General features: G+C 49.2%; 1 protein-coding gene across 5 annotated transcripts; it reads right to left on the bottom strand.

Moving 5' to 3' along the window:
- Positions 1-950: 950 nt before the first annotated feature.
- On the bottom strand, positions 951-23,619 carry LOC136473503 (rRNA (cytosine-C(5))-methyltransferase NOP2C-like). 5 transcript variants are annotated; one of them, XM_066471140.1, is made up of 12 exons: positions 23,335-23,619; positions 22,165-22,489; positions 21,112-21,259; positions 20,772-20,909; positions 17,706-17,768; positions 16,934-17,055; positions 15,794-16,025; positions 12,331-12,539; positions 3,551-3,651; positions 2,691-2,772; positions 2,230-2,294; positions 951-1,493 (listed from the first exon to the last, which is right to left on the bottom strand). In XM_066471140.1, the coding sequence occupies exons 1-12, from the start codon at positions 23,490-23,492 to the stop codon at positions 1,379-1,381; spliced, it is 1,758 nt and encodes a 585-aa protein (XP_066327237.1). In that variant the 5' UTR covers positions 23,493-23,619; the 3' UTR covers positions 951-1,378. The 5 variants fall into 5 exon arrangements, 4 of the variants coding, with proteins under 4 accessions (XP_066327237.1, XP_066327238.1, XP_066327239.1 ...); XM_066471141.1 differs by having other exon boundaries at positions 12,331-12,536; XM_066471142.1 differs by lacking the exon at positions 17,706-17,768.
- Positions 23,620-24,912: the final 1,293 nt, after the last annotated feature.

Below are 24,912 nucleotides of genomic sequence, written 5' to 3'. Positions count from 1 at the left end.
AATGAGAACCAAACCATGGTAGCTGTATAGCTGTATCCGATAAGCCTGCCTGACCACGGGCCAGGCTTTACCCGCCAAGAAACCAATCATGCCCTAGTTTGATGTTGTTATGCGATTTTGAACAATTTTGGTTATGAATATAAGGGCTTGTTTGGATAGACCAAGACTAATAACTAGTTCTATTAGCTCTTATAAGTGGACCGGTGAACTAACAACTAGTCTATGACCAGTAGACTAACAATTAGTCCGCATGTTTCAAAAAAAAACAATTAGTCCGTATATTTGGATGTTTAGGGACTAAAAATTAGTCACTTAGTTGTTAGTTCTATGAATCCAAACAGGATCTAAATTATTGTATTATGTGTATTTGCTGTTTCCTGATGATCGTGCCTGAGCTGCTGAGCATGACAGTGACACGGTGATCCACCGTGCCCAACGACGTAGCACAGCATGACACACTTGAGGACTGAGAGTACGTGCCTAGGCCGTAAAGCTAGCACGGTGAATCGGTGATACAGCACGACACGACCAAGACGTCGTGCCTGATCGTGCCGTGCTAGGACGGGGCCACCCTTAACTGTTGGCAATCATCAATCCGTATCGTGTGCCTTGCTGCCGTGCTCCTGTCATCCTGCGGGCTGTGGCTTCGCCTGCCGTTCCTCTTCGTGAAACCGAACCGTGCAAGAGTATTGAGGAGCAACTGAGCTTTTCATCATTTTCCTCGAGTGGGACACTTTGTTAATATTTTTTTTCTCAAGACAAGAAAATGGTGAGGTGGCTTCTTACATGTCAGAACTGATGCCATGTTAATTCAAAACAAGGGTCAAAACATCCCTGGGGAAATAACTGATATTGCGAGTTTAGGAAAGGTTCTGTCTAGTATATGGTTAAAGGAAATAAAACCTCCACAGTAATCGAGGGAGGTCAAAAACACACGTCCAAGTTGCACTCACAGATTTCAAAGTTTGAGCTGTGCAGGTGAGATAAAAAAAAAAAACTAGCATTTTCACTTCTTGTATACAAAATGAAACCAAAAAAAAACAAAAATAGCTGTTATTACGTTGTTAAAAGTGCAAAGGCCTACCAACACAAACCCCTCTTCCTGTCTTCCACACCAATCATTGGAGTTGCAGCCCAAAGTGCCACCAGTGTGTAAGTATATTGTGTCCAAATGCTTGAATCTTAGTTGCCTCATCATTTCACCATAATGAACAATGTACTTCGAACAAAAGAAAAATATCAAAAACTGGCAAACAAAATTTCAGGGGACACCCTGCACTCCACTCCATGGGTATAGGTTCACCATCTGATTGCAGAAAGTGCTGATACCCCTACTGTAAGTTGCGGGTGTCAAACATTGAATTTCAATCCCTTTCGTTTATTCATCTTTCTCTCCAACATTGAATTTCGCAATGAAGAAACCAATGGTATCCACTGATGATGACGGATCAAACCTCTGAACAAGTTCAGCTTCATCCTCTCTCAACCATTCTCTGCAAGGGCATGAACGTTTCAGAGATGGACAATCAACTTTTCAGTAAGGTGCATTTGAAAGATTTTTCAGAGTTGGAAGGACAACTTTCAGTAAGGTGCATCATGAAAGGAAAGCCTCACTGATGAATAATAATCTTAGAAGTTATAACTAACACGATTAAGTCCATTTTGCCAACCCACCCCCACCCCCCCCACCCACAAAAAAAAAAACTTGGCCCTGTGTTAAATTAAGCCCCCCAACTACAGAATCGAGTATGTTTGGCACCTCAACTATTTGGCTCAACCGGATTTGTAGTTGGGGGTTAAAATTAGACAAACGCAAGAGTTAAGGGAGGAAAATTGGACTTAATCCTAACTAATATGCCTCACTAATGATTATATACATAAACAACTGATTATTTGGCTCCTAACCAATGATATAAGTGACAAAAAACATGTAACTAGTTTCACTTGATAAAGAAGTTATCCATATTCCAATGCCATGTATAACATATATGGTACAGCACCCTAATGATTTGAATTTGGACATGAGGAAAAGTTACATGCACCTTAAGAACTAACAGAACTGTTTCTGGCCTGAAAATCACCAGTTTGCCCAGCAAGTGGAACAGTCCTGTTCCAGTTTTAGGGGGAGTTGCCAATAATTACCAATAAATGAAATTGAATTGTCCAAGCAATATCTGAATAACAGGCTCAGCTGTTGAATTTCTGACAAAGTGAAAACAATAATCTTACTCAGTATATGTCTTGTTGAACAGCTCACACGAACCAATAATACCAGGCCCTCCAACTTTCGGAAACTGAAAAAGAAGAATGAAGATGATGTGGAAAATGCAGTCAAAAGTCCTGTAAATATCAATTTTAGTAGCCTGGAAAATCTCGCATCCATCTTTTGAACAATAATGTGAAGACCAGAGCCATGATGTGCAAGATTACAAGATTTAATGTCTGAACTCTGAAGTGACATGTTATCAGTGTACACTATCAAATCAAGTTCCTTGGCATCTCAGCCCACATCCAACAGTTCGAAAAACCTAAGCAGGTATATATCACATGGTTTTGCTGCATTCTATGGAGTGTGGCTTTATGAATTACTTTCTTATTTTGCAATCTACTTCCTGATGTAGTTTAAGATAATATTGGTGAAATTTTTTTAGCAATGTACAAATTAATCAGTTGCAAATAATGGAACTTACCTGTGATACCAGTGACAGATATTTGTAGGTATCCAATGCATATCTCACCAAAGCCTCATTCTCCCCTGGATTTATAGTACACCTGCAACGCATAAAAGAAAGGCACGAGCACTAATAAAAAAGCTATTCACTGAGCTCTGCTTTATACTACATTGGCAATGCAGAAAAAAAGGATGAGCACTAATAAACAAACTATTCACTGAGCTCTGTTGTTCGTCCTTTGAATTGATGATCACATCTACCACTATACCAGTTCGTATTGTATGACATGCAGATACTAGATAGGACAACATTGTAAATTAGCAACATGTACACAAACTAGGATTACAAATCAAGTTCTTCAATCAAATAGCAATCAAGGATAGTCCTGCAATATATGAACAACTAGTTGTTTTCTTGACTACATGGGTAACAACAAAATGCTAAATTTCTTGACTACATAGTTATGACTTATGACTGGTATTTATGCAGCAACTACAATGAACTTCTGATGATAATAAATCACTAGCTCCACTGTTGTATCCTGGCCCTGTCCTTTATGTTCAATCTCTGGATAGGACAAATAAGGTGGCCTTAGGAGCTCCTAGCCATGTCCAGTAAGTGTTTACTAGGCACGTGAGTTGTATTTTCTGCTAGGTGTATATATGTGTGTGATCTGTATGGAGCTCTAACCCCCCTCCTTTTCTTCTTAATATAATGATACACAACTCTCCTACATGTTCGAGAAAAAATCCACGTCCAGTAAGCAACTGCTGTAAGTTGAAATGTTGGTCATCCAGCTAACAGCTAAAATAACTACATGTGCAAGTTCTTTTTAATCTTCTACCACAGGTGAAGTATGGAGTTGGACAGAAACTCACGTTGAATAAACAATCACCCCACCAGGACGAACTAATTTGACAGCTTGATCAAACATTCTCCTCTGATACTTCGCATGATTTTTCAGCGATTCTAGAGTTTCCTGTCATAATAATGGATCTAAAAAATCAAAAGAAATCTTCCATGCTATTAACTGGTACGAGCAAATACTCAAGGTAACAAGATAAAAAGCACATCAAGCTATTAACTGGAACGATGTCAAGCTCAGCTCTGAAAATTTGCCAAGAAACAAAGCATATATTCAGGAGTTTCAAAAATCCAGGTGACAACTGATAGGCAGAATGTCATGTACGGGCGCACCTATAGGCGCCGTCGTGACATCAGGAGGGCTGTCATGTGGGGCATCGGGTACACGAGGAGGAGGCGCGCCCGCGACGTACGGCGGGCGGCTGAGCGCGCCGCGAGCCTGGGTCTCGCCACGCATGCAGAGAAGCCACAACCGAACGGTGGCTAGGCTAGTCAATCCCTTAAGTTTAGGATCAAGTTATCTCCCTCATGTTTAGGAGATTGGTTTCTATTTTCAGTTAAGCCATAGGCTATTTATGCATTGTAATCGGGACTTGAGAAGGAAAGCAAGATTATTATCCTTAACCTCTATCTCTTCTCAAGCCGACGGCTGTGGGGCATAACCACGCCGGCGAGGACGGAGCGAGGGTACGAGCTCCGTAGTCGCGGTCCTGCTACTCTAGGAGCCGACGTCCTTGACAACCTGGTATCGCGATCCAGCCGATCTTCTTCCTCCTCCGCTGCCGCTCCACCAGCCCCCACGCCAGCCGCCGAACCCCAGCACCCACCGCCCGACCTGCCATCCCCGACATCTTCCTCTGCCTCCTCCACCAACCCAGCCACCACCATGACGGAGCCTTCCAATTCCGAGCTCTTGGAGATGCTGAAGACCATAACCGCGGAGATGAAGACCCTCAAGTCGGACATGGCCGCCATGAAGGACAAGACGGCGTCGTCCTCTGCCGCTACCGACGGCCACGGGACGGACGGCCACCGCGACTCCGAATTCTCTCCAAGACCCAAGAAGTGGGATTTTCCCCGCTTCGACGGCACGGTCGATCCCCTCCTCTTCCTCAACAAGTGCGAGGCGTACTTCCGGCAGCACCGGACCATGCCGGAAGAGCGGGTGCGCACGGCGTCCTATCACCTGGACGACGTCGCCCAGCTCTGGTACGTGCAGCTCCAAGATGACGAGGGCACACCGTCCTGGGGGCACTTCAAGGATCTCCTCAACCTCCGGTTCGGCCCGGCCCTCCGCGCCGCCCCGTTGTTTGAACTCACCGAGTGCCGCCGTACTGGAACGGTGGACGAGTACGCCAGCCGCTTCCAGGCTCTGCTCCCACGCGCGGGTCGTCTCGACGAGGAACAGCGGGTACAACTCTTCACGGGCGGACTGGGACCTCCGCTGAGCCACGCCGTACGCATCCACGGCCCGGATACGCTCGCCGCCGCCATAAGTTTGGCGCGGCAGGTGGAATTGATGGAGGCGGACCGCCCGGTACCGCACCCGCCTCGAGCACCACCGCGCGGCCAACCAGCGGCGCCGCCACCCCCACGGGCCGCACTCCCGGCACCGCCTCCACTCCTCGCGCTGCCTGCGCCACCTGCGGCCGCCCAACCGGGTCGTGCCGATGGGCAACAGAGGCGTCTCACCCCGGAGGAGATGGCGGAACGGCGCCGCCTCAACCTCTGCTTCAATTGCAACGAGCGCTACACCCGAGGCCACAACCGCTTCTGCAAGAGGATCTTCTTCCTCGATGGGGTCGAGATCGATGGCGCGCCCGACGACAACGCCGCGGCCGCGGACGGCCTCGGGGATACGGAGGCGTTCGCCATCCAGGTCGAACCGGGGACGGCTACAGCGGAGTCGCCGTGCTTCTCCCTCTCCGCCATCGCCGGGGTCCGTTTCACCGACACCCTGCAGGTCGGCGTCACCATCGGCGGCTCCATCTTCTCCGCGCTCCTGGATTCGGGCTCCTCCCACAGCTTCATCTCGGAGGCCGCGGCGCAGCGCACCGGGCTCCCGATCACCGCGCGGCCCCGCATGACGGCGACGGTGGCCAACGGTGAGCGCGTCGCCTGTCCCGGCGTGCTCCCCCGCGTCGCGTTCTCCATCCACGGCGAGATCTTCACCACCGACCTCTTCGTCATGCCGCTCGCGGGGTACGACGTCGTGCTGGGGGCTCAATGGCTCGGGACCCTCGGCCCGGTCACATGGGACTTCCAGCGCCGCACGATGTCGTTCCTCCAGCAAGGCCGGCCGATCGTTTGGCCGTGTGTTCAAGGGACGTCCGCGCCGGCCAACTGTTCGACCACGGCCTCCGCGTCCCTCCTCGACGAGCTGCTGCACTCCTTCGCCGCGGTCTTCGCCGAGCCTCAGGGGCTGCCTCCTCCGCGCTCCCGCGACCACGGCATCACGCTCCACGCCGGCGCCCAGCCCGTCGCCGTGAGCCCGTACCGCTACCCCGCCACACACAAGGACGAGCTGGAGCGCCAGTGCGCGCTGATGCTGGACCAGGGGCTCATCCGTAGGAGCTCGTCGGCGTTCTCATCACCGGTCCTGCTCGTCAAAAAGGCCGACGGGACATGGCGTTTCTGCGTCGACTACCGTGCCCTCAACGCCATCACGGTCAAGGACGCCTACCCGATCCCGGTCGTCGACGAGCTGCTCGACGAACTCCACGGCGCCAAGTTCTTCACCAAGCTGGACCTACGCTCGGGCTACCACCAAGTCCGCATGAAGCCCGAGGACATCGCCAAGACGGCGTTCCGCACCCATGACGGCTTATATGAGTTCATCGTCATGCCGTTCGGGTTATGCAATGCGCCGGCAACCTTCCAGGCGCTGATGAATGATGTCCTGCGCCCATTTCTCCGCCGATTTGTCCTGGTGTTTTTTGACGATATTTTGATCTACAGCTCGTCCTGGGCCGACCACCTCCGCCACCTCCGTGCCGTGCTCACCGTGCTGCAGCAGCACCAGCTGTTCGTCAAGCGTTCGAAATGCGCATTCGGGGCGTCCTCCATCTCCTACCTCGGCCACGTGATCTCCGACACCGGCGTCGCCATGGACCCGGCCAAGGTGCAGGCCGTGGCCGAGTGGCCCCCACCGCGTTCCGTCCGCGCCGTCCGCGCGTTCTTGGGCCTCGCGGGATACTACCGCAAGTTTGTGCAGGACTATGGGACCATCGCCGCGCCGCTCACGTCGCTGTTGAAGAAGGAGGGCTTCACGTGGACCGCGGACGCGACGGCGGCGTTCACGGCCCTCAAGACCGCCGTCACCTCGGCCCCGGTCTTGGCGCTGCCGGACTTCTCCCAGGCGTTCATCGTCGAGTGCGACGCCTCCACACATGGGTTCGGTGCGGTGCTCCTCCAGGACAAGCATCCCATCGCCTTCTTCAGCCGGCCGGTCGCGCCTCGTCACCGAGCGTTGGCCGCCTACGAACGGGAGCTGATCGGCCTCGTCCACGCGGTGCGCCACTGGCGACCGTACCTCTGGGGCCGCCGCTTCACCGTCCGGACGGACCACTACAGCCTCAAGTACCTCCTCGACCAGCGACTTGCCACGATCCCGCAGCATCATTGGGTCGGCAAACTTCTCGGGTTCGACTTCGTGGTGGAGTACAAGCCGGGCGCCCAGAACGTCGTCGCTGACGCTTTGTCCCGGCGCGACACGCCCGACGGCGCAGTGCTGGCCATCTCCGCCCCGCGGTTCGACTACATCGACAGACTCAGGCAGGAGCAGGCTGTTCACCCGGCTCTGGTGGCCATCCGCGACGAACTAGCCGCGGGCGATCGGGCAGCGCCGTGGGCGCTCAAGGACGGCATGATCACGTTCGACGGCCGTCTCTACATCCCTCCGGCCTCCCCGCTGCTGGACGAGATCCTTGCCGCGGTACACGACGACGGCCACGAGGGCGTGCAGCGCACGCTCCACCGCCTGCGCCGCGACTTCCACTTCCCCGACATGCGCCGGCGCGTCCAGGACTTCGTGCGGGCATGCGCCACCTGCCAGCGTTTCAAGACGGAGCACCTCCAGCCGGCCGGTCTGCTGATGCCCCTGCCCGTGCCGACCGGCGTCTGGACGGACATCGGCCTCGACTTCATTGAAGCTCTACCAAAGGTGCGCGGCAAGTCGGTCATCTTGACCGTGGTGGATCGCTTCAGCAAATATTGCCACTTCATCCCGTTGGCACATCCGTACTCCGCCGAATCAGTGGCTCAGGCGTTCTTCTCCGACATCGTCCGCCTCCATGGCATACCACAGTCCATGGTCTCCGACCGGGACCCCGTGTTCACCTCCACCTTCTGGCGCGAACTCATGAGGTTGCTGGGTCCCAAGCTGCACATGACGACGGCGTTCCACCCACAGTCCGACGGTCAGACTGAGGCGGCCAACCGCGTCATCGCCATGTACCTGCGCTGCTTCACCGGCGACAGGCCACGCGACTGGCTCCGCTGGCTACCGTGGGCGGAGTACACCTACAACACCGCGTACCAGTCGTCGCTGCGCGATACACCCTTCAAGGTGGTCTACGGTCGCGACCCCCCCTGCATCCGCTCGTATGAGCCTGGCGACACCCGCGTGGCCACAGTGGCTCGATCCATGGAGGAACGCGCGGAGTTCTTGGATGACGTCCGGCACCGTCTGGAGCAGGCCCAAGCAACCCAGAAGCGATACTACGACAAGTCGCACCGCGCCGTCTCCTTCGCCGTCGGCGACTGGGTACTCCTCCGCCTACGTCACCGCCCGGTCGCGTCGCTCTCCAAAGCACCGCGCGGCAAGCTACAGCCCAGGTTCTTTGGCCCCTACAAAGTTACAGAGCTGATCAATGAGGTCGCAGTGCGTCTTGAGCTACCGCCGAACGCCAAGCTCCACGACGTCTTTCATGTGGGATTACTGAAGAAATGGGTCGGTACGCCGCCCGACGCTCCCCCGCCTCTGCCAGCCGTTCATCATGGCGCTGTCCTGCCTCAACCAGAGCGCGCCGTGCGCACCAGGCTCGCCCGCGGCGTTCCACAGGTCCTTATTCGCTGGACAGGAGAACCGGCCGCATCAGCAACATGGGAAGATGTGGCGACCTTCACCGCCAAGTACCCTGCGTTCCGGCTTGAGGACAAGCCGGTCGTCGAGGAGGGGAGAGATGTCATGTGGGGCATCGGGTACACGAGGAGGAGGCGCGCCCGCGACGTACGGCGGGCGGCTGAGCGCGCCGCGAGCCTGGGTCTCGCCACGCATGCAGAGAAGCCACAACCGAACGGTGGCTAGGCTAGTCAATCCCTTAAGTTTAGGATCAAGTTATCTCCCTCATGTTTAGGAGATTGGTTTCTATTTTCAGTTAAGCCATAGGCTATTTATGCATTGTAATCGGGACTTGAGAAGGAAAGCAAGATTATTATCCTTAACCTCTATCTCTTCTCAAGCCGACGGCTGTGGGGCATAACCACGCCGGCGAGGACGGAGCGAGGGTACGAGCTCCGTAGTCGCGGTCCTGCTACTCTAGGAGCCGACGCCCTTGACAAGGGCTGCGGAGCGTGCGGCCAAGGCAGGTGCCACCGTCAGTGGCTAAGTTTAGAAAGATAGGATCTAGTTTCCTTTTGCATGCCTTAATTATAGGAGAGTTGGTTGGGCCATTGGCCATATATGCAGTGTAACAGACTTGGAGAGAATTAAGCAAGATCAATTACCCTAAAGTTGCTCCTCTCTCCCAAACTCTCTCAAGCCGCCGGTGAGATCTTCTCACGGTGAAGGCCTGGAGCGCGACTACGAGTTACGTAGCCGCGGTCCGGCGACGTTGGGCGTTGAGGCGCTTGACAACCTGGTATCGGCGTCACGTACATCCTCTCCCACCCGCCCAGCCCTCCACCACCCCCTTCCACGTCCACTCCTTCCACCGGCCACTCCACCACCATGGCTGAACCCACCATCAAGGACCTCATGGAGATGATGAAGTCGTTCCAGACTGAATTGTCTTCCGTGAAGGCCGACATGGCCACCTTCCGTGGCATACCTGGGCCACATCATCTCCGCCCAAGGTGTGGCCATGGACCCGGCCAAGGTGCAGGCCATTCACGACTGGCCAGCACCTCGCTCGGCGCGCGCGGTGCGTGGCTTCTTGGGCCTCGCTGGATACTACCGCAAATTCGTCCACGACTACGGCAAGATTGCGGCGCCCCTAACTTCGTTGCTGAAGGAGGGCTTTTCCTGGAACGACGCGGCCCAGGCAGCTTTCCAGGCACTCAAGGCAGCCGTGACGTCGGCCCCGGTGTTGGCGCTGCCCGACTTCACCAAGGGCTTCATCGTTGAGTGTGACGCGTCCACGCATGGCTTCGGGGCGGTCTTGCTGCAGGAGCACCATCCGATCGCTTATTTCAGCAGGACGATCGCCCCCCGCCATCGCGCTTTGGCAGCGTATGAGAGGGAGCTCATTGGGCTGGTGCACGCCGTGCGCCACTGGAGGTCGTACCTGTGGGGGCGCGCGTTCCTCGTCCGCACCGATCACTACAGCCTCAAATTCCTCCTCGACCAGCGCCTCTCGACGATCCCGCAGCACCATTGGGTGGGCAAGCTCCTCGGCTTCGACTTCTCGGTGGAATACAAGCTGGGTGCCACGAACACCGTCGCCGACGCGCTGTCCCGGCGCGACACCACCGAGGTGGGCTCGGTCTTGGCGCTGTCCGCGCCTCGCTTCGACTTCGTCGACCGTCTTTGTCATGCTCAACGACAAGAACCAGCCCTGGTCGCCCTCAGGGATGAACTAGCAGCCGGCACTAGGGGAGCGCCGTGGTCGCTGCTGGACGGCATGGTGGCGTATGCTGACCGACTCTACATCCCGCCGGACTCCCCCCTGCTGCTCGAAGTGGTGGCTGCTACGCACGACGACGGACATGAAGGGGTGCAGCGGACTCTACATCGCCTCCGCCGGGACTTCTACTTCCCCGCCATGCGCCGCATGGTCCAGGACTTCGTCCGCGCCTGCGCAACGTGCCAGCGCAACAAGTCTGAACACCTACACCCGGCGGGCCTGCTGCTGCCCCTGCCCGTTCCCCAGGCCGTGTGGTCCGACGTCGGCTTGGACTTCATCGAGGCGCTGCCTCGCGTTGGGGGCAAATCGGTGATCCTCACAGTGGTCGACCGATTTAGCAAATACTGCCATTTTATTCCACTGGCTCACCCCTACAGTGCAGAGTCCGTCGCCCAGGCGTTCTTCAGCGAGATCGTTCGCCTCCACGGGATCCCTCAGTCCATGGTGTCGGACCGGGACTCCGTGTTCACCTCGACGTTCTGGCGGGAGCTGATGCGACTCACCGGGCCCAAGCTGCACATGACGTCCGCCTTCCACCCGCAGTCCGATGGCCAAACGAAGGCGGCCAACAAAGTCATCGTCATGTACCTCCGGTGTCTCACTGGGGATCGGCCACGGCAGTGGCTGCGATGGCTGCCATGGGCGGAGTACGTCTACAACACGGCGTATCAATCGTCGCTCAAGGACACTCCATTCAAGGTGGTCTACGGTAGAGACCCCCCCTCCATCCGCTCTTATGAGCCTGGAGAGACCCGGGTGGCGGCGGTGGCCAAGACAATGGCTGCACGCGAGGAGCTCCTAGCGGATGTCCGCTATCGCCTGGAACAAGCCCAGGCTGTCCAGAAGAAGTTCTACGACCGCCTGCATCGACCGGTCTCCTATGCCGTGGGTGACTGGGTGCTGCTGCACCTTCGTCAACGGGCAGCTTCCTCTCTTCCCCAGGCGCCCAAGGGCAAGCTGAAGCCGCGCTTCGTCGGGCCTTACCAAGTCACCGAGTGCATCAACCAGGTGGCTGTTCGTCTAGCGCTGCCCCCGCGCGCCAAGCTGCACGATGTCTTCCACGTCGGCCTTCTCAAGAAGTTCGTCGGCGCACCACCGGCTACGCCACCTCCCCTCCCACCCATTCATCATGGGGCGGTGACTCCAGAACCGGAGCAAGCTGTTCGGTACCGGCTGGCAAAGGGTGTTCGGCAGGTGCTCATCCGCTGGAAAGGGCAGTCCACTGCTGGTGCGACCTGGGAGGATGTTGCCGACTTCAGCGACAAATTTCCCCAGTTTCAGCTTGAGGACGAGCTGAACGTCGAGGGGGGGAGAGATGTCATGTACGGGCGCACCTATAGGCGCCGTCGTGACATCAGGAGGGCTGCGGAGCGCGCGGCCAAGGCAGGTGCCACCGTCAGTGGCTAAGTTTAGAAAGATAGGATCTAGTTTCCTTTTGCATGCCTTAATTATAGGAGAGTTGGTTGGGCCATTGGCCATATATGCAGTGTAACAGACTTGGAGAGAATTAAGCAAGATCAATTACCCTAAAGTTGCTCCTCTCTCCCAAACTCTCTCAAGCCGCCGGTGAGATCTTCTCACGGTGAAGGCCTGGAGCGCGACTACGAGTTACGTAGCCGCGGTCCGGCGACGTTGGGCGTTGAGGCGCTTGACACAGAACGAATTAAATGCCAAAAGATACATTAGCATATAAGACTATACAATCATTTTAAGGTTACTGCACTAGCTGAACATTATGAACTGCTGTCAGTTGCTATCCAGGTGGGCAAAAAAGTAGCACTATCTATTCTCTAATCACCATATTCTTCTCAACATTAAATTTATGACACAAAAATGCTGGCAATCAACTATGAGCCCATTATTTTAACTGATGCAAAAATAAATTGAGTCTTTTTTACAGCATTGATGCATTGGTAATCAACAACATAACTAAATTAGGTAGAACTTACCTCACCAGCAAAGAGCCGAGGTCTCAAGCCAAGCGCAGAGCATGGAGCATCTAGGAGGACACGATCAAAGCTGTTAGGATAAAATCCTTTTGACTTTTCAACTCTACCACCAGAGCAATTATTTCTTCCAGGTCCATTCTTCATCCGCCTTAAATTCTTCCTGAGTTCTGCCTTGCTAATATATCTTTTGGCATTTAGGTTGTCATCTACTGAAAAAGAATGTTCAGTTTCTGTATCAGGAATACACTTCATCTAGAGTGAATGAGTGATCTAGCCTAGAGGCTGTGTGATGATGATACCACACTCCCTCTCACAACATATAAGTTGTTTAGGACATCAAAACTGTTTCAAATAATTCAACAAGCACACTATGTGATTATTTTAAATAGAAAGAGTCAGATATTATATAAGTGTTTTCATGATGAATCTAATAACACCAAGAATACATTGGTGAATCTATGTAACTTTTTATATATCGATTGTCAAGGCTATAAGCATTTGAATAACAAAAATTCTAATAAATATATATATTTGCAATCAGAAGTAATAATCTCTACTCCCTCTGTTAAAGAGTGTGACGCTTTGGACAAGATATTGTCTCCAATAAGGAATTTGAGAACGGAGCAATAACATGCTTTTGTTCAGTTGTTAAAATATCTCATGTTATCACTCAGCTCTTGCTTGGTTAGTAGTGTCTCCAAGGCAGCCCATCCACCAGGCTGACAGGCTCAAACCTAGGTGCTCACAAAATGTGGATACCTCCTTGAGAACTTTTTTTTTCCCGAAAACGCAGGAGAGCTGCGCTTCATTGTATTGTCCCCATACATCACACACATCTCATACGGGGACCAAATATGAGAGGTGGTTATGTTAAATTACATGATCATCTTAAGTACAAAAAAAGGACTCGGCCACCACATTACACTAAGCTCTAGACCCTGAAGTTTCTTAGCTCTGGCCATGCACCAGAGGCTATGCTCATCCTTGAATTCCCTTAGAATGGCGTTTACAGATGCAGAAGCACCCTCGAAGACGCAAGCATTCCTATGTGTTGACACTCAAATTGGGCCCATGCCAATTTTAAGAGGCCCATGCCAGTTTTGGCCCAATCTAAGGAAAACTCTATAAAGCAACATAATAACATTGGTTTTCCAACATCCAATCGACATTTACATTTAATATCCCCTTTCCCCTAATCCTTTTTCCAACCCCATGCTGCTGTTCATCTCTTGATCCGACGACCAAGGATGGCGCCCTAGGCTTGCCAGCCGACCTAGGGCAACCTGCCGATCCTCGCCCCGACGGGGTCCCTCCCGGGCGAGAGCTTCGACAGTTTCTTTGCTAGTTTGCTCGTAAACTAGCTGTTCTTCATCGTGCAAGCACGATGATTATCCTTTGGTGGTTTGCTCGTAAACCTCTCCGTTCTTCACCACAAAAGAGTGTTGGTTATCCTTTGCTGGTTTGCTCGTAAACCTCGCCGGTCTTCACCGCGAAATCATGTTGGTTAGCCGCTGGTGTTGATACGAACCTGAACCTTCCCCTTGGTCGATCGGAGATTGTATGTGTGCGGAGAGGCCGGATGCAGGACACGGCGGCGGGGCGCCGTGATTGCGAGGTGAAGGAGAAGAACAGGCGGCGGCTAGGGCAACTCCCGGCTCCCAAGGGAAGCCGAGTAAGTATATTACTCTTGCTTAATTATCCAAGTGTCTCACAATTGATATTTATAGCTAATGGAAATAATAGAAATAATACTATGGGCCTTTAGGCCTCCCCTAACCCATCCGGCTGCTATCAGCCATTAGCCACTAATGGGCCGGCGCCTTTGATACTGGACGCCGGTCATAACATCTCTCCCCGCGTCGACAAACAGCTCGTCCTCGAGCTGTACATCGGGGTAGAGGGCTTTGAAGTCATCGAGAGCTTCCCATGTCGCAGCAGTAGGCGGAAGGCCGTGCCATTTGACCAACAGCTTCCAATGGCCGCGACGCAGCTCAGCGCGCACAACCTGCTCCGGGGCCGGTAGCAGACGCCCCTCGGAAACGGGTGGCACCACCGCCGGCGTCGCCGGAGGATCACCCCGCCACTGCTTGAGCAGCCCGACATGGAAGACATCATGGAGGCGTGCAGTCTCGGCAGCTGTAGACGATAGGCCACACGCCCAATGCGTTCCAGTACGCGGAACGGCCCAGCATAGCGAGGACGAAGCTTGCCCTTGGCCGGTGGCTGAGGTCGACGATCGCGTCTGTCGTCTGTTCAAGCGTGAAGACGGCGCGCGGCACCCTTGGCGCGCCCTGTGCCAGCGGCTGCGAGGAGGTCGGCACCAGGGCCGACGTTGAGGCGGCAGCCTGGGGCAGGACGCCGGAGGCGGAAGGCGCCGGCGTGGATGAGGGAGGAACGGCGGCGGTGGAGGGTTGGATCGACATGGCTGATACCAGGTTGATACGAACCTGAACCTTCCCCTTGGTCGATCGGAGATTGTATGTGTGCGGAGAGGCCGGATGCAGGACACGGCGGCGGGGCGCCGTGATTGCGAGGTGAAGGAGAAGAACAGGCGGCGGCTAGGGCAACTCCCGGCTCCCAAGGGAAGCCGAGTAAGTATATTACTCTTGCTTAATTATCCAAGTGTCTCACAATTGATATTTATAGCTAATGGAAATAATAGAAATAATACTATGGGCCTTTAGGCCTCCCCTAACCCATCCGGCTGCTATCAGCCATTAGCCACTAATGGGCCGGCGCCTTTGATACTGGACGCCGGTCATAACAGGTGTGTAGTCCAATTCGGCGTCAACACTATGCTTCCATATAATCCAAGCGCCTAGGATAATTAAAGAATTCAGTCCCTTCCTGTGCTTCTTAGTTCTTATTATTTTGCGCCACCAATTAGCAAAGCTAAGTTCAGTGCATCTAGGAACAGACCCAGCCAATCCAATTTGACGGAACAATTTGTACCTCCCTGAGAACTGGTCAACTAGTTTCTTGGCCAGCTAGGGTTTGGTACTTCCCATATCAAGGCAAAGCCAGGGGGATGTCATCCCCCACCAGTCGATTTTTTCTTTTTTTCCTCAAATAAGGCACTTTGACCATCAATTTTTGCTGTATATGTTAGTAATAATCGTTAAAAACATATAATTTTTTAAGCATCTCTTAGAAAATATCCAACAGCAGCACTTTTTAGGGCATCAATCTAAATAGTATTGTACACCTTAGTGATCCAAGTTGAGGAATTTTGACCACTTAAATTTAAAATGCCATGTAGTTTTGAATAGAGGAAATAAGTGGTATCTAAACAATTTAGGCATAGCTCATTGCACCGAACGTGGAGTACTTAAATAAGCTATTGAATGTACATACAATCCATCATGTGAAAGAAAGGATCAAAGGAACTCACAAGCATAATGTGTAAGCTGACATAATATCAATAGTGTAGAAAGAAATGGGTGCAAATCTGCATGCTCCTTACCAGAATGCACCACTGTTGTTGTTGAGTTGTCTTCATCTACACTGGTAGATCTGCCATCTACTGTGGCATGGCAAGGGTCCTCTGTTGGTATCTCAACTGCTTCACTATGATTATCAGCCATGCCAAGGTTTCTTGCTTCATCAGTTTTCCGTACAGATTTGAGGGCATCAAGTTTATAAGCTTTAATACAACTCAAGTCCATCTCAGAAGCCAACTTTAGAATATCCATCACCTGTAATCTACTTTCATGTTAGAGAAGCACAGTTACATATAGTTTTAATTTTATCAACAACAACAAAGCCTTTAAGTCGTGAATAGTTGTTTTCCAAGCACTCCTATCAAAGGCTAAGTCTTTGGGTATATTCCATCCTTTCAAGTCTCCTTTTATTGCCTCTACCCAAGTCAACTTCGGTCTTCCTCTGCCTCTCTTCACGTTACTATCCTGGCTTAGGATTCCACTACGCACTGGTGTCTCTGGAGGTCTCCGTTGGACATGTCCAAACCATCTCAACCGGTGTTGGACAAGCTTTTCTTCAATTGGTGCTACCCCTAATCTATCACGTATATCATCATTCCGAACTCGATCCCTTCTTGTATGACCACAAATCCAACGCAACATACGCATTTCCGCGACACTTATCATAGTTTTAATTTTATCAAGCATGAAAAAGAACTGTATTCATTTAGTATGACTATGACCTAGTGGGGTGTGTGGTGGGTTGTATGGGTTATTGCCCCCATTTTTTCTTCTTAATATAATGACACGCAGCTCTCTTGTGTGTTCGAGAAAAAAAGAACTGCATACATTGCATTAAAGAAGGAATAAAGTATCTTTACAAGGTTGGACCACCACCATTAAAATAAACAAAACAAGATTGGGATGGAAGGAGGGAGGACAAAAAGAAACAAACATGCCAAAGAGAAACTGCAATGCTAAGCTACAGGCTTGGTTGAGAGCAAATAAGCTAGGCCCCTTGTTCCACCATCAATCAGTTTCTGTGAACACTACACACACCACTCAGCTAACATTTTGTTATGACTTACAAAAGGATATGTGTTCATGAAGCTATAATCCTTATTGTGAGATCATAGACCTAGGTCAAAATATATATTAAAATCTGATGTGAAAAAACAGTTTACCTTATTGTGAGATCTATCAAGGGCAACAACTTCTCCTTTGTCCCTCATAAGGATAGCAATTGCTGTTGTTTTTCCTCCAGGAGCAGCGCACATATCTAGTATTCGCTCTCCTGACTGGGGATCTATAAAATGGGTCACAAATTTTATGCAATACATATCAAGTTTGGTTGAAATCTTGTTGTGATGCCGTACGAATATATGGAATGTATAGCATGAAAAATGCATAATCCGAGCTATTTGTGAATTATATACCCAAAAAAATCATATGTTCCACACAGCAAAGTTAATCAGTAGTACCATTGAAGAAACAAAATTCTCAAAAGCATGCAAGTGACATTCAAGCCAACCAAATGTAAAAAGGTCAGCGTCTAGGGGGGAAACAAGTATTGAGATAGCCTGGATTCAACTGTTTATTTCTAGCAAGATTATGTGCAGTGGTTTTTCAACTTGACAAATTGCTTTGGTTTTTTAAACTGCAAACACAAGGGAGTTTTAGGTTTTCTCTTTGACTAGAAGCCAATCAATGCAGTGAACTCCTCTAACATCTGCAAACTAAACATGCATTTTCTCCAAGGTTCATCACGAGTGCTTCATATTATTCCATATGATGCACAGTCCTCTATGTAATCGTTTGGTTTTCTATACTGCCTAGATTTAAACTAACACAATCAACACCGTGTTGGATATTTGTAACAATTGCATGGTAAAGATCATAATATTGGGTGAAACATTACATTGAAACTAGCAGCCAAAAAATATATAGAAATCATACCAAGGACACAAGCAGTCACAACACTTGGTAAATTTTGAAGAAATATCTCCCCTTCAAGCACATCTACAGACAAAACGAATTATTAATTATCCTCGCAAGAAGAAAGGACAAACGAGCATGCTTGGATTGCAAGGTGATACCAGGGGAGTGTGTTGTTTCTCAACATAAGCTTTTGGTGGCAGATTTTCGTTTTCAGATGCGTGCCCGTAGGGATAAACAAGCTAAGATTGAAAGAACAAAGTAGTGGAAACTGAAAGGGGAGACGTCAGAGGTATTTAGGGAAAGGATTATCAAAGGGGGCTCTTGGAAGGAAGAAGACGACATAAACAATATGTGGGACAAGATGGCAACCAACATTCGGAAGGTAGCCTCAGAGGTGTGTGGAGTAACCAAAGGAAGGGGACGTGAGGCTAAAGATACTTGGTGGTGGAACGAGGAAGTCCAAAGGGCTATTAAGGAGAAGAAAGAATGCTATAGACGCTTGTACCATGACAGGAGTGTGGACAACATAGAGAAGTATAAGGTGGCAAAGAAGACTGCAAAGCGAGCTGTAAGTGTGGCAAAGGGTAGAGCGTACGAGGATCTTTACCAACATTTGAGTACGAAGGAAGGAGAGAAGGACATTTATAGGATGGCTAGGGTTCGTGAGAGAAAGACACGGGACTTCAACCAAGTTAAGTGCATTAAGGATGAAAGGGAGCATCTCTTGGTAAAGGAGGATGAGATCCGACATCGATGGCAAGAGTATTTTGACAAATTGTTCAATGGTGAGAATATGGACACAACCTTTCAGTTGGATGACTCTTTTGATGACACCAATAGGCGCTTTGTGCGGAGAATCCAAGAATCTGAGGTCAGAGAGGCGTTGAAAAAAATGAAAGGAGGTAAGGCGATGGGACCGGATGGTATCCCAATCGAGGTGTGGAGATGCCTCGGGGACATAGCTGTAGTATGGTTAACCAAGCTGTTCAACCATATTTTTCGATCGAACAAGATGCCTGATGAGTGGAGGAGAAGTATATTGGTACCGATCTACAAGAATAAAGGGGATATTCAAAGTTGTACAAATTACCGAGGAATTAAGTTGATGAGCCATACTATGAAGCTATGGGAGAGAGTTATCGAGCATCGCTTGAGAGCAATAACGCGGGTCTCTATGAACCAATTTGGTTTCATGCCCGGAAGGTCAACCATGGAAGCCATTTTCTTAATAAGACAAGTTATGGAGCGGTATAGGGAGAAGAAGAAGGATCTACACATGGTTTTTATTGACTTGGAGAAGGCTTATGATAAAATACCAAGGAATGTTATGTGGTGGGCGTTGGACAAACATAAAGTCCCAACGAAGTACGTCGGGCTCATTAAGGACATGTACAGCAATGTTGTGACTAGAGTTCGAACAAGTGATGGAGACACGGATGACTTCCCGATTAGGATAGGACTACATCAAGGGTCAGCTTTGAGCCCTTATTTGTTTGCTTTAGTGATGGATGAGGTCACAAGGGACATACAAGGGGACATCCCTTGGTGTATGCTTTTCGCGGACGATGTAGTGCTAGTTGATGAAAGCCGGACAGGAGTGAATCAGAAACTGGAGTTATGGCGGGAGACTTTGGAGTCCAAAGGTTTTAGACTTAGTAGAACTAAAACTGAGTATATGAGATGTGACTTCGGCACTACTACTCGGGAGGAGGAAAATGTTAGTTTAGAATGTCAAGTAGTGTCTAGGAAGGATACCTTTCGATATTTAGGATCAATGCTACAGAGGGACGGGGATATTGATGAAGATGTTAGCCATAGAATCAAAGCAGGGTGGATGAAGTGGCGGCAAGCGTCTGGTGTCCTATGTGACAAAAGGGTACCACAGAAGCTAAAAGGCAAGTTTTATAGGACGGCGATTAGACCTGCTATGTTGTATGGTGCAGAATGTTGGTCTACGAAAAGACGACATATTCAACAGCTAAGTGTCGCGGAAATGCGTATGTTGCGTTGGATTTGTGGTCATACAAGAAGGGATCGAGTTCGGAATGATGATATACGTGATAGATTAGGGGTAGCACCAATTGAAGAAAAGCTTGTCCAACACCGGTTGAGATGGTTTGGACATGTCCAACGGAGACCTCCAGAGACACCAGTGCGTAGTGGAATCCTAAGCCAGGATAGTAACGTGAAGAGAGGCAGAGGAAGACCGAAGTTGACTTGGGTAGAGGCAATAAAAGGAGACTTGAAAGGATGGAATATACCCAAAGACTTAGCCTTAGATAGGAGTGCTTGGAAGACAGCTATTCATGTGCCTGAACCTTGATTGCTTCTGTTGGGTTTCAACTCTAGCCTACCCCAACTTGTTTGGGACTTAAAGGCTTTGTTGTTGTTTAAAATCAATAATATGACAAAAGGGTAATTAGATAAATTAGTTGACAATTTATATCAACCCAATCAAAGTATTGTTTTTGAAATCCTTTTCACATTAAAAGTAGATGGACAGAATTCAAAAGTAGGTATGCAAGAAACAAAATTAAGGAGTTGGCAACATTCACACCATTTTACATTGGTGCCTTTTGGGTTGCTTCTGATGGAAAATGAAGCCCTAATACAGCTTAAGGCATGTTTGTCTATTATTTTCAGATGGTGGGTCGGAGCAGAGCTTATCCAGATGTAATTCCTGGGTAGCTGCCACGAGAGAACAGCTGGGCAAAGGAGCAAAGCCCGGCTAGCTGCATGAGTTGTAGTTGAGGGTTGAAATGATAAAAATACCATTCAGAGAAATGATAGTATGTGTATGTTGTTTGCCAACCAAAGGGTTTATATAGCCTGTCCTCAAGTTCTATATTAACACTGTAAGGCTGCATATCTGTCAATAACAAAAAAAAAAAGGGGGGGGGGGGGGGGGGGGGGCAGACCCAGTGCCGGAGGCTCCCACATGAGTGGGGTCTGGGGAAGGGATTGATAGCATAAAAATGATTTGTAGATTGCTACAACACATTGCATATAAAGTATAAACTAATGAAAGATGTTTACATCTATTGCTAAAAAATATACAACAAATTAAGAAAAATGCAAATATACCGTTGAAAGATGGGAGCTTGTATACCCTCTCAGTCATCTCTACTGCAATCCCATGAGGAACACGAAATATCGCAGACCTTGACATTGCAGCGGTTCCTTGACCAATGTACAAACCCTTCCTTTCTTCATAATGTGCATCTGCAACATTGTGTATGTCAATAGTTCATGAATATGCCACCTTTATCAATGAAAAAACCTTGCAGTACAACCTAAAACAATAGTACAACACCAAGGGCAACCATCTATTTCAAGGGAAAATAGACACTTACAAACGAAACAAAATCAATCTAATTAACAAGTATAAAACGCACTAAAAGCATCCACTGAAAAACAAGCTTGCCTGATTGCAATCCCTGTAAAACAGTTCCTCGTGTTATGCCCACAGCCCAGCCACCTTCCTTGACAGGCTGCTCAATAGCGACTGACACTGCAACCTTATCACCCTTTTCAACATGTGAACTACAAGCTAAAACACCAGGAACATACACCTGAACACAACGAATGGAAAAGATCAAACACAAGTAGAGATTTACAACAATGAAGTTGTGTAGTGGCACGGATTCAAAATCAAAATACAAGAAAATCATATTTGAACTTAGACAATGAAGTTTATGCGGCACACTATTCAGTTTAAATTCAAGGACTAAACATTACTAATTCCTTCAGAAAATTCCGGCAAGATCAGGAAAGGGTACAAAAATTGCTGAATCAAAAAGAAGAGGGGAAGAGGGAGTGTTAAGGATGCAATATTACAATAGTCAGGGTTCAACCAAATAAAAAGATATATTAGCCTGATTATTGAAGGTTAACACATTAAACACTGTGAACCTGTTCGACCAAATACAGCAGAATATAACAAGTGTTCACCATATAACATGCATATAAGCTTTGTGACACCAGAAAACAACAATAATTTTATTCATATCATGAACTAAGTAGGCACAGAATGCACCAAAAACATGCAGCTGTTGTGCTCATGAAAGGACAGCAATGTTAGGTATTAATTCAAGTTTACACCTCCTTTTCAAAGATTCTGCCGGGGCCAATCCCCAAAAATCTAGATTCTATTTGATCCTGAAAAAAAATATCAAGCAGAATGTCCCAAATAGGGAAGTGATCACCAGTGTTCAACATGTGTCAGTCTAAATGCTGCAGATTCAATCCAATGGCCCATATTATAATGTGGAGGGAAGTGATAGTGGATACGAGACAACTTAGAAGGTGTTTCGCCAAATGTCTGACGGTTCTTGTAGATTTATATCAGCTGCTGAGATCACAACCGCTGGCAAACATAGATGGTTATCATTTTCTTATTTTAGGAGTGGCTCTCACTCATTAGTCATTAGACTCGTTTGCTACATATAGGCACACATGCAGGAAAAGAAAGATATACCTGGGCACCCCGAAGAACTGACTCTGCACATTTTCGACTTACAACTACTTCCTTAACAGCTTGATCTGGTTGGCTACCATAATGCAGCACATGTGGTCCTGATCCCTGAACAAACAAAACATTTTCAAGGCCCGCATAGGGGCACTTGTGGACCAGAGAGCCCCGTTCATGTTGTTGCTCTCCACCATTCAGCTCCACAACCTCCAAACCATTGATTACAGCAGAGAGCTCATTTTCGCATATTAGATCCATCAGTTTATGCATGACAGCATCAGTGGAAGACTTCAGAGTATTGACACGAATACAAGAATAATAAGAAGGATGCCTGCACCAGTAATAGTCATATATAACAGTAACAGCCATCACTAACTGAAAATTAGCACCAATTTGGCATAAGCACCCTAAACACAAACTGAAAATTAGCAATGGAGTTCCAAACAGTACCCTAAACACAAATTGGCTAAGATAAGCACATAGAAGTTCATACTTCAGAAAAATTATGTAGCGAGTCGAAGCCAAGAACTAACTATAACATAACATTGCGCATTTGAATAACTATGAACAAAGACACGGATCACATACCTAAATACTAGCCTCTTCAGACCAACCGTCTGATGTGCTAATCTAGTGATCATCTTATCTTCCAAATATTTTAAACGATAACTGTGCACTAAGTTGACTTGTTTAGTGTTTATAACCTGAGAAAAGCATGTGATGCAGAAATGTTTCATCAGGTCGGCAAATTTTCATGTGATGAACGTGTTCAACAGCATGAGATTCACTGATTCAGAATACACTTAATAACCAAGTATTATTGGTTGTCCGTTGCCAAGATCCCAAACAGTAGCATGTTTTGTATTTCCTGACAACATAATATATCCTTCTTGTTAATTCTGAATCTTTCTGTTACTAACTAATGGAAGGGCTGATGTAAGACTCGAGCATCTTGGCCACCGGATATGCAAAGAACCTGCGTTTTCTGTTCGGGCCTACATTTCATTATCAATCTGCGGAGTCTACTCAGGTAGAACATTACACTACACAGCTACAGCTAATAAGAACCCTAGAACCTGTATTTAAAACACAGGAATCCTAGAATCAGCAGCAACCTATCAAAGGAGAGAAGGGGAACAGCCAGAGGCAGCAACTGGTGGGCGGGAGAGTACTCACGCGAGGGCCTCGGAGATGCGGGCGAAGTGGTCGCGGCCGTACGCCGCGGCGAAGTACTCCTCCACCTCCGGCTGCCACCGCAGCCTCGGGCTGTACGTGTACCGCCCCGCTTCAGCGGCGGCCGGCGGTGCCGCCGAGGGGGAGGAGTCAGAGTCCATCGGCGGCGAGGCACGCCGATTGCGGCTTGCGGGCCAAAGGCGGATGGGGAGGTGATGTAGGACTTGGGGAGGGAAGAAGCGGCGGAATGGAGAGCACGAGGCGGTGGGAGAGCGGGAGAATCGGAACAGAGGCGAGATAATTGAAATTTTGCCACTCCGCTCTTTTGCCATCCGCAAAAGGGATTTCACCATAAAACTGGACACACTCGCTAAAATGCTATTTGTGTATTTTGTTGCCATTCGATCCCCCATTCGTTCGGTCACAGGACAGACCGACGCCGCTAGGGCTGACCCGTACTCGTCGAGAGCCCCCCGCCGCCGCCCCGACGTGCCCGTGCCAGCCCACCTCCTTGACTGTCTCCCGGGGGTCCCGGCACCGTCGGCCACGCCCGCGCTGCTCCAAGTGCTGGATGGACAACCACCGGCCAGATCTCATCCTAGGGTACGCATTCTTGCTCACGAATGCTCTACTACTTAGCTTCTTTTTGACCGGTGCTCCCATATGATAGTTTTTGAGTTGTGAACTTGATTGTCTGGTTTTTTAGACCCATCATTAAATTGAATTAATCTTTCTTGTTTTCAATGGTCTGGACGTTCGCGATAAACCTGATGGCTTTTGATTTACTAGGTTGACCCTCATAACCCAATGCCTTTTCATTTATTAAGTTTACGCTCATGTGTTGTTTTTCAATGATAAAATGGCAACAAGGTTGTGCTCATGTATATAGAATTTTGAACCATTCTGGTGGTAATTAAGAAGTAAAAAAAGAATAATTCTTAGTCCTCTAATTTATGGTGGTAATCTAACTTTGAAGCTCTCCTAATTGTACCACTTTTTTTCCTATACTAGGCTCGATGGAGAGCTTGAACTTAGCTTAGCAGCGGTAGAACCTCCTGCACAGCAGCTGCGAACACCTCTTGTTGATTGGGATACGCTATGCATTGAATAAAGTCGAGATGAAGAGGGAAGAATAGAGATGATGGATGATGAGGTGATGTATGCATTGTTGGGACTTAGGCTTGAGGATGAGGAGGCTGATAAGGCAAGGGAGGCAGCTAGGAAAGTTTGCGGTGAACAGAACGACGATACTTGGGAAGTTGATACAACTGGGGCAACCATTGATGTTGATGACTATTTACCAAGGGAGAGGACTGTGGTGCATGATCCAAATCGGCCTAGAATGGATTTTGGCATAGTGTACCCTAACATGAAGGAGTTTAGATTAGCTGTGAGATAATTTGCTATAAATGAAGAGTTTGAACTACACATTGTCAAAACAGACCCAACTAGATACATTACTGATTGCAAAGGAGAAGATTGTCCTTGGCATCTTATTGGGCGTAGACAACCTGATGGGTGCACCATTATGGTACCAACTTGCATTTTTGTCCTTCTATTATTGTTTGCATTCACTAATTA

The sequence above is a fragment of the Miscanthus floridulus genome, chromosome 8 (genome assembly GCF_019320115.1).
Source record: "Miscanthus floridulus cultivar M001 chromosome 8, ASM1932011v1, whole genome shotgun sequence".
Classification (NCBI taxonomy): domain Eukaryota; kingdom Viridiplantae; phylum Streptophyta; class Magnoliopsida; order Poales; family Poaceae; genus Miscanthus; species Miscanthus floridulus.
The sequence above is the reverse complement of the archived record's forward strand: the minus strand, read 5'-3'. Positions and strand labels throughout refer to the sequence as shown.